Raw genomic sequence first — 12854 nt, 5'->3', positions numbered from 1 at the left:
TTCAAGCAAAGATGAAGAACTCATGGAAGAAGAAGAATTGGGGATCCCGGGGGTGGGGTTGGGGGATGTGAGGACGTAATTTTTGCCCTGCAAAAACACTCCCACAAAATCCACAAAAATAAAAAAAAATCTAATTGTTTGTTTTAAGTTTTTATAGAATTTTAGGAATTTATTTTAATTATTTGTTTGCATGTAGTCACATTTTTGTGCATATTTGGCATTTTTAAAATTATAGAAAACACCAAAAAATATTCAATTCTTCATTGCATATAATTTTAGGTCTTAATCACATTTAGGGTTTAGCTATGTTGATCAAATGCATTATCAAATGAAGATAAAAAACATAATACAACAGCCATTTTACGTTTTTTATTTTAGATTTTTAATCTTGAATTAAGAATCTCCTTTCATTAGTTCACATTTTTAAATTAATTAATTTAAGTGTTAGAAAATAGGAAAATAAGTTAATTATACAAATTAGATTTGAGTTAGGATTTAATTTATTATGCTAATTATTTTGTTTATAATTCAAAATTTTTAAAAAAAAAAAAGAGAAAGAAAGGGGTTTCTAGCCCGATTTCAGGCCAAAAACAATTCTTGTTGGCCCGAATTGCCCATTAATCCGCCCCAGCCCATCTTTCCAACCGGTGCAGCTTCCCCCATTAGCCAAACGACCCCATTTCATCCACCTTTAATCCCTATTGTTGATTACCCCATATCCAACGGATCTAAACTGAACCCCTATCCCCTTTAAATTTGTGCGAATAACCCTCTAACCCCTCAGAACCCTCTCATCTCTCCATCTCTCTCAACTCAGCGAAAACCTAAACCGCTCTAAAAATCATCACCGGTGGACACTTCCCCAAACAACCAAAAATCTTTACCCTACACTCCCCATTCCCTAGATCCTAATCTATAATCCCCTACCGATTTTCCCAGAAACCTCCCCAATATCCTTTAATTTCAAATCTAAAAAATAACCAGAAACCCTAATCTCCTTTGCTCAATTATTCAAGATTCCCAAGATCGATTCGACCTGAAAATTTGTGTTAATCACTGTTCTCAATGAGAACATTCGATTAACACTAGTTTCGGCTCATCTCGAAGAATGCCGGAATCCGTTCAAGTCGGCCATTTTTTTTCCTACACTGTGTGCTCTTTAGGTATATTTCTGTTCTTCCTTTTTTTCCTTTTTCTCTTTTCTTTCTTCCTCTCTTATGCTCAGAATGCACTTAGCCAAATCGTTTAATTGAGGTCGTCTGTTAATTATGATTTGGTCGCATTAAGCAGTGTTTAGTTTAACTTTAATTACCCTTAGTTGAAATTGCTAAATTGTTGTTTAAATTGATAGTAATTTGATGATTGTTAGGATATTATTCTACTTGTCTAAATTAATTAATTACATAATTAGTAGTTCAATTACATATTAATAGGTTTAATTGCCTAAGTTTAATGAATTGTAATTGGTTTGGTTTCTGTATTGGTATTTTTGTTTAAAGTTGTATGTCCTTTGGGTGTGGTTATTTGCAATTACATAATTTTCAGGAGACTAAAGGGCACACCAAAATTAGGGATCTGAGTTGGTTATGTGGGAAACTTCTAGAAAAGGTCAAAATACAATAAGACTAATAAAATTAGGTCAGATTTGGGTAAAAGGGGTTAATTTCAAAAGTTAAGGAGGCTAAAAAATGTAGGGGAATATCTGAATGGACAGTTGTCCTGTTCAATTTCAAAAGATGCTCTTTTCTTGAAATTTAGGGACTGCATTCTTAGAATTATTCCCTTTCATTTGGGCACATGACAACTTTCATTTCTCTATATAAGACCTCATATCTTCACACACGCACACACACGACTCTCTGCAATTCAGAATTCCCCCTTTCATTCTCTCGCTGATCTTTACACTGATTTCTGAAAACCCACTGTCCTTCACTTTCATTTTTAGGAAAGAAAATTTCTGGAAAACCAACTTTAAGATTTCAGAAACAAAAAAGAACTAAAGGCTTCATAATTTGCTTCATTATCAAATAGCTGTTTTTCCAAGTTCTAGGTTCAAAGTTTGGTTGAGCTACATTCTCTGCTTGTTTGCTATTGTTTTATCGAGCTGTAGCTGACTCTATTTCTAGATGTGCTTCTCAAAATCAAAGGCTTATTTTTTTTGATAACTAAATATTTTTATTTATCACCAAAGAAACTGTACAAAATCGTAGCCAACTAACACAATTAGCTAACCAAGTAACTGTTCCACTACTATATGATCTAAGAGAACTTTTCTAGAATCTAAACATAAGAACTTCTTTCCTAATTCTAGTTGGAGCTCTCACACTACAAACACAAGCAATATCTCTAGCTAATGACTCATTATTTCTATACACATTCTCAAAAATTCTCACATTTCTTTCGATCCAAATGCTATGGACATATTCCGTGTATATCATCTTGAAAATCTATGCAGCTTGATATCTCCCCTTTGATATATTAACAATCTCTTGTTGATGTTGTTGCCATCCCAGTGTATTCATTGTCATCCTTGTGCCCAGTGAAGCACTCTATGCCATACTTCTTTGGCAAATTCGTATTCCAGGAAGAGGTGCTCGTTAATTTCCTCTGAGCTTTGGCACATCACACATTGAGTGTTTATCTCACTCCCCATTTGGTTAATCTATCAGCAGTTAGTAGCCTGCCCTACAGTTGCAACCATAGCATAAATCTTGCTTTTGGTCGAGCAGTATTGGCGAACATCATGCATTTCCATGGCACTCTAGCTTCCTCTCCTATAAGTTGTATGTATATTTGCCTTGTGATACTCTTTCCAGTTTGAAATTGCATTGCATTTCCTCCAGTGTAGACCTTTCTTCCATAATCTTCCGAACCATCCAGCATGCCTGTTGAGGTATAGCCACAGAGTTTATTGATTGACCTTTAATATAATATGTGTGTATCCATTTGATCTATAGTTTATCCTATTTGTGTGCTAGATCCTAGTAGGTCTTTGCTATAGCCGCTTTATTCCAAAGGTGTAAATTTGTCAGGTTAAGGCCACCTATACTTTTTGGAGCACAAACTTTATCCCAAGAAACCAGAGCTTTCTTGGTGATGGTATTGCGGCCTGACTATATGGAGTTTCTACAATAGGCATCAATAGTCTTTAGGACTGTAGCAGGTAGCACAAACAGTTAGGCCCAGTAGGCTTGCACACCAAATAAAATAGTTTGGACAAGTTGAATTCTTTCTATATAGGATAGTTTCTTTACAATCTATGATGAGATCTTTGCCACTATCTTCTCTATAAGAGGTTGCCACTGTATTAGGGAAAGTTTCTTGGTCGGTAGTGGAACCCCAAGATATTTAAATGGTAGTTCACCTTTAGAGAAACTCAGTTCATGTTAGATTCTTTCTCTGTCATCTCTGCTCACTCTACCAAAGTATATTGAACTTTCCCCTAAGTTTGCTTTTAGATCCGAGGCTTCAGAAAATTGATTAAAGCAATGATCTAGTGCAGTCATTGATGTGATTTCACCTCTGGCAAAGAGCAATAGATCATCTGCAAAACACAAGTGTGTGATTTCTAGCTTTGAACATCTCGGATGATAATGAAAATCTGCCATATTTATCATTCCTTTCAGGCTCCTACTCAAGTATTCCATTGCAATGGCAAAGAGGAAAGGAGACATGAGATCTCCTTATTTGGGTCCTTTAGCGGCATTGAAAGGTTCTGATGGTTCACCATTAATTAATATACTATAAGTGATTGTTTGCGTACACTCTAGGACCCATATGATGAATTGTGCAAGAAATCCTAGTTCCGCCATGATCTGCTTCAAGTATATCCACTCCACTGGACCATAAGCTTTTTAAAAATCTATCTTTATCATGCATATTGAAGATACATACTTTCTTGTGTAAGACTTCACCAGTTCATGTGATAAGATGATATTATCCTAAATCTTTTTCCCAAGTATAAAGCCTGTTTGTGCTTCACTGATAATGGATGCAATGACCTTCTGGATTCTTGCTGCTATGACTTTAGAGATCAATTTATACAGGATTGTGCAACGAGCTATTGGTCTGTATTCCTTAACTATTGTAGGATTATCACTCTTTGGCAGTAGAGGCTTATTTTATTTTTGCTTAGTTGTTTCTAAGGGACTGACTGATCTCCCAGAATGTAATCCTACTTTGAATTAATGAAATATTTGATATAATTACAATTGCTTTGTTGTTTGTTTGGAACTGATGTCATGGTGTGCTGGTTTTTATGCTTAATATGTATGAATCTGTCTTTTAAGTTGTGTGATTGTTGTTCCAATATGGAAATGATATAAACATGTAGTAGATGTTTCTTCATGTATTCACAATATTCTGCCATGCTACTTGCCAATTTGACTTAACTTTAATTTATTCTGATGGAATTAACCTAGGCCTGTGTGAAAGTTACTTGATTATTTTGTTTCCAAATAATCACTGAAATTCTCATTGAGTTGTAATTAATCTAGTGTTCAATTTGGTTTAAACAGATCTAGAAGTTTCTAAATAGATATGAAAGACGACTGTTTGTTGTAGTAGTTAATTCTGAGTTGGATAGTGATCTAGCCTAGGATTTAATAATTTTGCTATAATATTGATAAGTTGTATGTTAAGTCATTTGAAACTGGTCCTGTAATAATGTTTTTTTTGTGTTGTTTAAATTTGCGAATGTAAGTTCTTCAGAATTACAGTCTGCATGTATTTTCATATTCATTCTGGCCCTGATAATGATTTGGACCAGTTGAAATGATTTTTAGTGGCTAAGGACTTCAGGTCTGTCTAATAAAAGCATGCACGTAGTGCAATTGGGCCAGCCATTTAGACCCATTGCTGTCAGAAGCCGGTCAAACAACGCTGCTATGCAATTTTTAAAATGCGCGAATTTCCTGGATTCAATTTGTTTCTAAATACAAACGTTCTTCTTTCAATCTGATTTAGCTTAGCAACTTCTCAAATCAATATAGGCTGAAAATATATTTGCCTTCATAACTTTGCAAAAGTATGAATCCACCTAGTTCATTACCAGATTCGAACAATAACCCTTGCCAACAATTATTAAGTAATCTTTGCAAACGCAATCTCCAATTTAGGAGGGGGGATGACTTAGAAAATTTATTTATTTATTAACGTCGTAGAATGCTTTAGGCACCCTCTAATCTATTATTGTGATTATGTACACGCTCGCGCGTTGTAATTATGATTTTTCCCAAATAAATCAAAGTACGCGTTTGCGGGACTTTGGCCAAACAATCTTAATATTAATAAAGCGTGATTAATTGTGTACACGTATGCGTAACATGATTTTAGCGCCCCAAATAAAACGGATTTACACACATATAATCCGTTTCAAAGATTAAATCCATAAATGCCATAATTAAAAAGCGGTAAAAGGTAAAAATGTACATATGTTCTAAAATAAGTAATTACATAATTTAAGCCAAGTATGATTAAAAGCGACCGTGCTAAAATCACGGAACCCGGGAATGCCTAACACCTTCTTCCGGGTTAACATAATTTCTTACCTGATTTTTTGGTTTCGCGGACTTTTAAACGGAGTCAAATTTCCTCGATTTGAGATTTTAAAATAAACTAGTGACTTGGGACACCATATAATTATTTCAAGTGGCCACTCTAATTAATTAAATAACCCCATTTCGACTAATGTCACTTTAATTGGAAAATCTCCCTATTTCTTCGAAAAAAGGAGGTGTGCCAGGGGATATGTTTTTTTTAATTGAGTAAATAAGTGACTTGGCAGCTGACATGGAAAAAATGGAATGGGTCAGCTGCTACATTGGCCATTTGTTATGGTTAGGGGCAATTCCATCAAGTTTGTTAACGGTAGGGTGGGTTTTGGACGTAAAGTGAAATGGAGAACAAACGTGTGCTATTTACAATAATACAGGGATAATAATGACCTTTTATCTTTTGTTCAATTCCTACTAGCTATAACCTTTTCTAACCTTTTTTTAACTCCTTAATAAAAATTGGAATTTTTACCTATCTATACCATATATCAAACATTATTACCAAAAAAGTTCATAATTTGTTATTTACCCATGTCGTCCACACTTTTACTACAAATTATATACCAATCCAAAAATAGGTAGATTTTGCCATTAAAAAAGCCCTAAAATGAAGGCACCAAATCTGATGTGATTCTGTCAAGGATTTTATTCCAATTTTGAAATTGAAGGAGATCTCTCTTCCTGATGAAGGCACCAGTTGCGTAATTCTCTCCTTCCTCAACAGAAAGAGATCTCATAAAAAACGCAATCAAATTGTACAATTACTGAAGAGAGACTATATATGTTCTTCGTCTCAAATTGTACAAAATTGCTCTTCGTCGATATCAGTATTCAAATTGTAGAAACTATATCTGTTGTTCGTCTTTTTTCCTATCAACTACACGAAATCATGTCAAAAATCCCAATAATGCTGAAATCGAATGGTAATTGGGATAACTATGGCAGATTTAGAGATTTTGAAGTTGATGCCATTGTGGTAGATAATAATGCAAACTACGGAATTCTCAGTTCTAAAATTGCAGAACAATTATCGATTGATACATCGGATAAAATTATAGAAATCAAATACATTGTGAACGAGAATTGTCCTCCAATGGAGATTAGGAATGATATGGGGGTTCGTGCTTACATGGAAACCAAAAAGGAGAATAAAAACTTAGGTTCGTATCCTTTATGTATAAGCGTAAGAGATTTCAATATGGAATTGGCAATCAACAATGAAAGCACCAGTGCAGGTATGTTTGATTCGACATTGCAGAGAGTTATGGTGTTACTATGTTATCTACAATATTACTACAATTACCTACAATTAAACTACAAAGCTCACATAGTACTGAAAAGGATAAAGCAATGTTGCTTTCAAAATTATCTACATAGAAACTACATTTATGAATTTATTGTTTGCAGGTTCGTCTGGATCCCTAAACTTACTTGAATTTCCATCCTCACCAACTATAGAGGAATATCAAAGTGAAATAATAACTGAATCTACGCAAACATATATTGAAAAAGGACAAGTTTATCAGGACAAGCAAACAGTAGCTGCTGCAATGAAGAATTATTCAGTGATGCACAAGTTCCAGTTCAGAGTAAAAAGATCTAGTCATAGAAGGTATGTAGTTATTTGTGGATAATATATCAGCAAAATCAGTGTATGATTGAAGATAGGTGGGTTTTATAAATTGTAGTTAAATTGTAGTCAGTTTGTAGTTAATTGTAGTTTTTTCATAAATTTGTGTAAATATTGTATTTCTTTTGTAGCTACTGGCTTATATGTGTTGCTGAAAGCTGTAAATGGCATTTCAAGGCAACGTCAATTAATGATTCGGCAATGTTCAAGATAAGAAGTTTCAGCCGTCAACACACATGCTGCCTAATGGACGAAACATTCATACAGCGCAAACGTACTGCAACAGTACTTGGTAGCATGGTCGTTCCAAAGTATTGTGATCCTAAGACTGTTTACACACCAAAGGACATACAAACTGACATGTTATCCGAACATGGACTGAACCTAAGCTACATGCAAGCATGGAGAGCAAAGGAAAAAGCTTTACAGTTTTTGAGAGGGAATCCGTGTGACTCCTACAACAAATTACCCAAATTTTTTTATATTCTTGAGAAGAATTATCCTGGTTCTGTTGTTAAATTGAAGAAGGCAGCAGATGATTGCTTCTTATACGCATTTGTTGCTCTTTGTACATCAATAAATGGTTGGCAACATTGTAGGCCGATAGTAGTGGTTGATGAGACATTCTTAAAGTCAGCCTACAGGGGGATTATGCTGACAGCAAGCACCATGGATGCAGCAGGTAAATAATGGAATAATTTTGTACTTATTTTGTAGACAGTCTTTAAAATGCAGTTAAATTGTAGTTATGTTGTAGTTATTTTGTAGTTATATAAAAGAATGTAGTTAACATGTCTATATTTCTCAATATATATTGTAGTTGTTATTTAATCATATTTTATGTCTTAAAAATGTAGGTACTATTTTTCCCTTGGCATATGCTGTGGTTGATTCTGAAAACGACGCGTCTTGGAAGTGGTTCTTTGAGCAATTCAAGGAGGCATATGGTGAAAGACCTTCAATGTGTGTTGTTTCAGATAGGCATGAGAGTATACTGAAGGCAACATCAGTTGTCTATCCGGGATTGGCACACTACTCTTCCATGTGGCATATATGGACAAATATAAGGTCAAAATTCAAGAAGGGACATCTACAATTACATGAATTGTACTTTGCTACAGCACGGTCATACACTATGGATGAATTTAATGAAAGGATGTTGAAGATTGAAGAGGTAGACCTGCGTGTAAAGTCTTACCTATATGATATTGGCTATCATAGATGGTCAAGAGTACATGCAACGGTAAATAGAACTTTTACTATGACGTCAAACATTGCCGAGTCGTTGAATGCTGTAACAAAAGATGCAAGAGAGCTTCCAATATTTGATCTATTTGAGTATAAGAGGACTCTTCTTGAACGTTGGACAAAAGAAAAGTTATCGAAGGCAAAGGGTACTTTCACATACCTTGGTCACAAATACAACAAAGAATTGGAAGACAACAGTACATTATCTCAGAAACTAAGGGTAAGATATTTTTTTTGGTGCAGTAGAATCAAAAAGTACTAGCTGCAGTTTTTCTAGATTGTAGTTAAACTGTAGTCAAATTGTCGGTAATAATAGTTTGTAGATGAGCTGTAATATATTTGTTGCTGATTTGTAGGTAAATTGTTGATAATCCATTTTAATGATTGATGTATTATTATTTCTGTTTGGTCTTCAATTGTAGGTGAGGGCTTCAACAGATCATATACATACTGTGTTAGATGGTGTGAAGCGGTACATTGTGTGTCTAGAAAACAAGAAATGTAGCTGTGGACAATTCCAACTTGATGAACTTCCATGTGCGCATGCTTTGGCAGCATTAAGGCATAGGAATGAAACATACGAAAACTATTGCTCTCCGTATTACACAAGGAAGAGCCTTCTGCTTACCTATGAAATGCCAGTAAATCCCCTTCCTGATGAAGGCAAATGGGAAGTGCCACAACATATTTTGGATGAGGTAGTAAAGCCACCGGCGAGAGATAAAAGGCAGCCAAGGAGACCTCACAAGGAAAGATATAAAACATTTGATGAAATAAAGTCAAAGAAATACAAGGTGTCATGTGGCAATTGTGGAGGTGAAGGGCATAACAAAAGAACTTGCAAGAATGCGCCGAAAAAGAAATGAATATCATGTAGTTAGAATAGTTATTCAAAATAAATGTTAGTGAGCTCAAATTATCGGATTTTCTTGTGTAATTGTTTAAGTTTTTGAAGATGAATAAGAAGTATAAACATCAATTTGTGTATCTGCACTATTTATGTTTTTATGTATTCTGTCAAGCATCTAAAGTTGTCTTTTTTTTTATAGAATAGTTAAACTTTAATATTTACTGTATACAAAAAACTGATATTAATAAAGAATGCATTCAACGTAAATTGTATCCAGATTGTAGTGAATATGTAGTTTAACTGTGTTAGAACTGTAGTCCTGTTATTCATATGTAGAGGAGTTGTAGTTAAAATGTAGTTTGACGTAGTTTAAATGTAGATAAATTGAATTTTTTTGATAAACCTTGTTGATAAAAGATGGCTAAATTATTTATATGATTCCTGTATTTATTTTATCTTTCTGTTGTGTAACAAATGACAGTTATATACAGATATTACTTGGCACTTGAAGGTATTTATAAAAATAACTTGAAGATTAAAGTCAAATTGTAAGACAAAGTTGTTGCTGTAAAAATGTAATCAGAGTACTCGAGTATAATGTAATCAACAAAAAGTGTTGTAGAAAACCAAAACGACATATTTCCTACATTGTTTTCCAATTCAACTACCAAATTTCACAGACCAAACTAGGAACACAATAGTCTATTTCTTCTTTCGTTGCACTCTAGTCCTCTCGTTTTTTGCCGGAGCACCCTTCCTCCTTGCTAGCCTGCCAGTAACCTCACTCTCACTGATTGACCCATCTTCTTGCTTCTTTGTTGCATAGTCCCACAGTAGAGCTCCATAGTGTCTACGGTGTTGGTCAATATCAGAAAGATCTTCCTTTGGGATTGCCAAATCTCCAAGGCTAACATACTCCGCAAATGTAGCCACAAATACACCACAACCGCTGCATAAGATGAGAATTTTTCATTATATAACAAATGATTAAAATAAAAAAATTAAACATATAGAAAGGGAGATTATTTTTTTACACTGAGCCTTCCTTTTGTTGTGGAATCTCAGCAACCATTCATTGTATGTCGAGAGGGTCCGTAACTGGTTTTTCGATGTATGCCTTTGTGCTCTTGAAGTTAATGTCTTTACGTTTACCATAGAAACCAGTGCATGACAAATACAGAGGAATAATGATTGAAAACTTGTCAACCAATGTCTCAACTGTTTTATGACGGTTTGCTCTCACCATGGAATCATAAACATAAAGTTGTTTGTCCTTTATGTCAAAAACTAGCAACAACCAATGGAAGTTCTCTACAAGGTTCACAGGCATGAGCACATAGTCAACAAGATCCCAGGAAACATTAGCAAGAATTCTGTACCCAAGAATATATTCTCTAACATCATCCTCGGGTTTAACAACCGAATACCTTTGTTCCGGTGGAGAACTTATGAACTTGTCATAGATTCTTTCAATCTTTGTCTTGAACAAGCAATCCGTGGTTGTGAACCTAGTATTATTGTTGGGGCCATATTTGCCTCTTTTTCGCAGATAATACATAATAACATCAATGTGCTGCCAAAATAGAATAAACATATACAATAAGGTACGGTGTAACCACACTTGTCTACAAGACAGCTACAGATTAACTACAATTTGAATTTATTAAAAACTCTAACAGATTGCTGCAAATTAGCTACACTATAACTACAGAAATATAACAGTTAGTCCAAGTTCCTCACAAAATGTAATTTAATTGTAGTTTGTATGAACCATAGTGAACAAGTACTATATGTACAATTGACCCATCAGACTACAAAACAACTACACATTAACTATATTTATGCACTGTCTACATTTATTCACTATACATAGGAACAAATGAAACATACCACCTAACTTAAGGTCCCAATAATCAGCAAGTTCAACCTACAGTTAATATTAATGGGCACAATCACAAGCTATACAATATTACTACAAGGTAACTACAGTTGTGGTACACGGAGATTCCAAGTCAGTCAAAAGTACCAAAATTCCAGTTTGTACATACAATCATCATCACATATGATACATAAGGTCCATAAAAAGCAAAATTTCACAGCTGAGACATAAATATAGTAACATATATATGTTGTCTACAATATTACTACAATTACACATCATAGCTGAAAAATAAACTACAATTACACTACACAGCTGAAGACAAAACAGATATTGTGAATGATTATGTTCTTTATACTTACTGTGTTATTGATGACTTGTCCGGGGTGAGCAAGGTCATAAAACCAGTCCTTCTTATCAATCTTTTCACAACCAAAATCCAACCAAGGCTTGATTTGGTTATCCTTCTTGGAAAAGTAATATTTCCTCCTGTAATAACAAAAAAAGATGATCAATTACAAAAAATTTACAAAATGAATTACAATTTCAAAGTATAAAAATGGTGAACAGACAGTGTAAAATGAAGCATTCATACCTCCTAGATACTTTATCACTACGAATGTATAACCAGTTGGTGAACCTTTCTGTCAATTCAGGATCTACATTTTCACTTATGACACTTGTGAAGGGGTGCTTGAGGTAAAAAAAATTAGGTCCAACAGATGTGCTGCCTCCAGAACTATACAAAGATATGAAATGTGATCGTGCATGTTTTCCCGATTGCCTGGTTCTACCAGGATGAACAGGGGTTGATTCATCTCGTATGGGCTCACCATACATGACCAACTGTGATAAGTTTTCTGGCAGCTCAAAGTCATCCAATGTCAAACCTTTGTTTTCAATGCCTTCGGGAACAACTTTTTTATCAATGCCTTCAGGAACAACTTCAGTCACAGTCACACCGTGAATTGGCGGCTGTGGAACTTCACCTTCTGTAGATAAGTGTAGATCTATGTAGATATGAACAATATTATGGAGTTATAGAGAATATAGAGAATATATTACCTGCTTGTTGTGCCTCAGCCACTTCATCAATTACTGATTCTTCCTCAATATTTCCTTGTAGATGTTCTGCTGAAACATCAGCTTGAATGAAAAATTGGGAATGAGAATTGTAGATATATGTAGGAATATGTAGTTAAGGTGTAAATTATTAAAATTTTGCATAAAAAACTTATTGTAATGAAGGAATGGTTCTGTACCTGCTTTATATGCCTCAGCTGCTTCTTGGAAGTCAGGATATAAGTCAACATGTGGTTGAAAATGTTCTGGAGAAATTGTAGCTGCAATACATAGTAAAAAAATGATTAGTATAATTAAATAATGCTGTCTTGAAATTTGTAGATATGTATGCAGGAATTTTGTAGATATCTGTATTGCTTGTGCTTCCATGCAGTTGATCACCAGCATTGAACTGGAATTGCTGGTGTAAGCACGTGATTTTTGACCCTCCCCGGGAATTTTTACGTTCTTAAGCTTAAATATCTAATTTAGGACTAGTATAGCCATTTTAACTATTTTTACTTTATTTCGTTGCAGAAAGAAAAATTTCAAAAAATATATATATAAATTTTAGTTTATGTATCTCTCATAAATTTGAAAAATACAAAAATTGCACTTTACTTTTGTACT

The 12854-nt window shown here is 34.4% G+C and overlaps 1 protein-coding gene and 1 long non-coding RNA gene across 2 annotated transcripts; both read left to right on the top strand.

The window, feature by feature from the left end:
• Positions 1-677: 677 nt before the first annotated feature.
• LOC107826383 (uncharacterized) lies at positions 678-4210 on the top strand. Its single transcript, XR_001657261.2, has 2 exons — positions 678-1163; positions 3627-4210. It is a non-coding gene; the product is annotated as an uncharacterized LOC107826383 (long non-coding RNA).
• Positions 4211-7271: 3061 nt separating this feature from the next.
• On the top strand, positions 7272-9299 carry LOC142166045 (uncharacterized). The gene is made up of 3 exons (XM_075224456.1): positions 7272-7867; positions 8043-8653; positions 8856-9299. The coding sequence occupies exons 1-3, from the start codon at positions 7387-7389 to the stop codon at positions 9297-9299; spliced, it is 1536 nt and encodes a 511-aa protein (XP_075080557.1). The 5' UTR covers positions 7272-7386.
• Positions 9300-12854: the final 3555 nt, after the last annotated feature.

The sequence above is a fragment of the Nicotiana tabacum genome, chromosome 11 (genome assembly GCF_000715075.1).
Source record: "Nicotiana tabacum cultivar K326 chromosome 11, ASM71507v2, whole genome shotgun sequence".
Taxonomy (NCBI): Eukaryota; Viridiplantae; Streptophyta; class Magnoliopsida; order Solanales; family Solanaceae; genus Nicotiana; species Nicotiana tabacum.
This window is presented reverse-complemented; position numbering and strand designations above follow the sequence as displayed.

Excerpts from the sequence above, each read along its gene's own strand:
- LOC142166045 (XM_075224456.1), top strand. The coding sequence starts at position 7,387 with ATGTTCAAGATAAGAAGTTTCAGCCGTCAACACACATGCTGCCTAATG. Across the intron at positions 7,868-8,042 it reads AAGCACCATGGATGCAGCAG|GTACTATTTTTCCCTTGGCA; the intron begins GTAAATAATGGA and ends TTAAAAATGTAG. Across the intron at positions 8,654-8,855 it reads CATTATCTCAGAAACTAAGG|GTGAGGGCTTCAACAGATCA; the intron begins GTAAGATATTTT and ends CTTCAATTGTAG.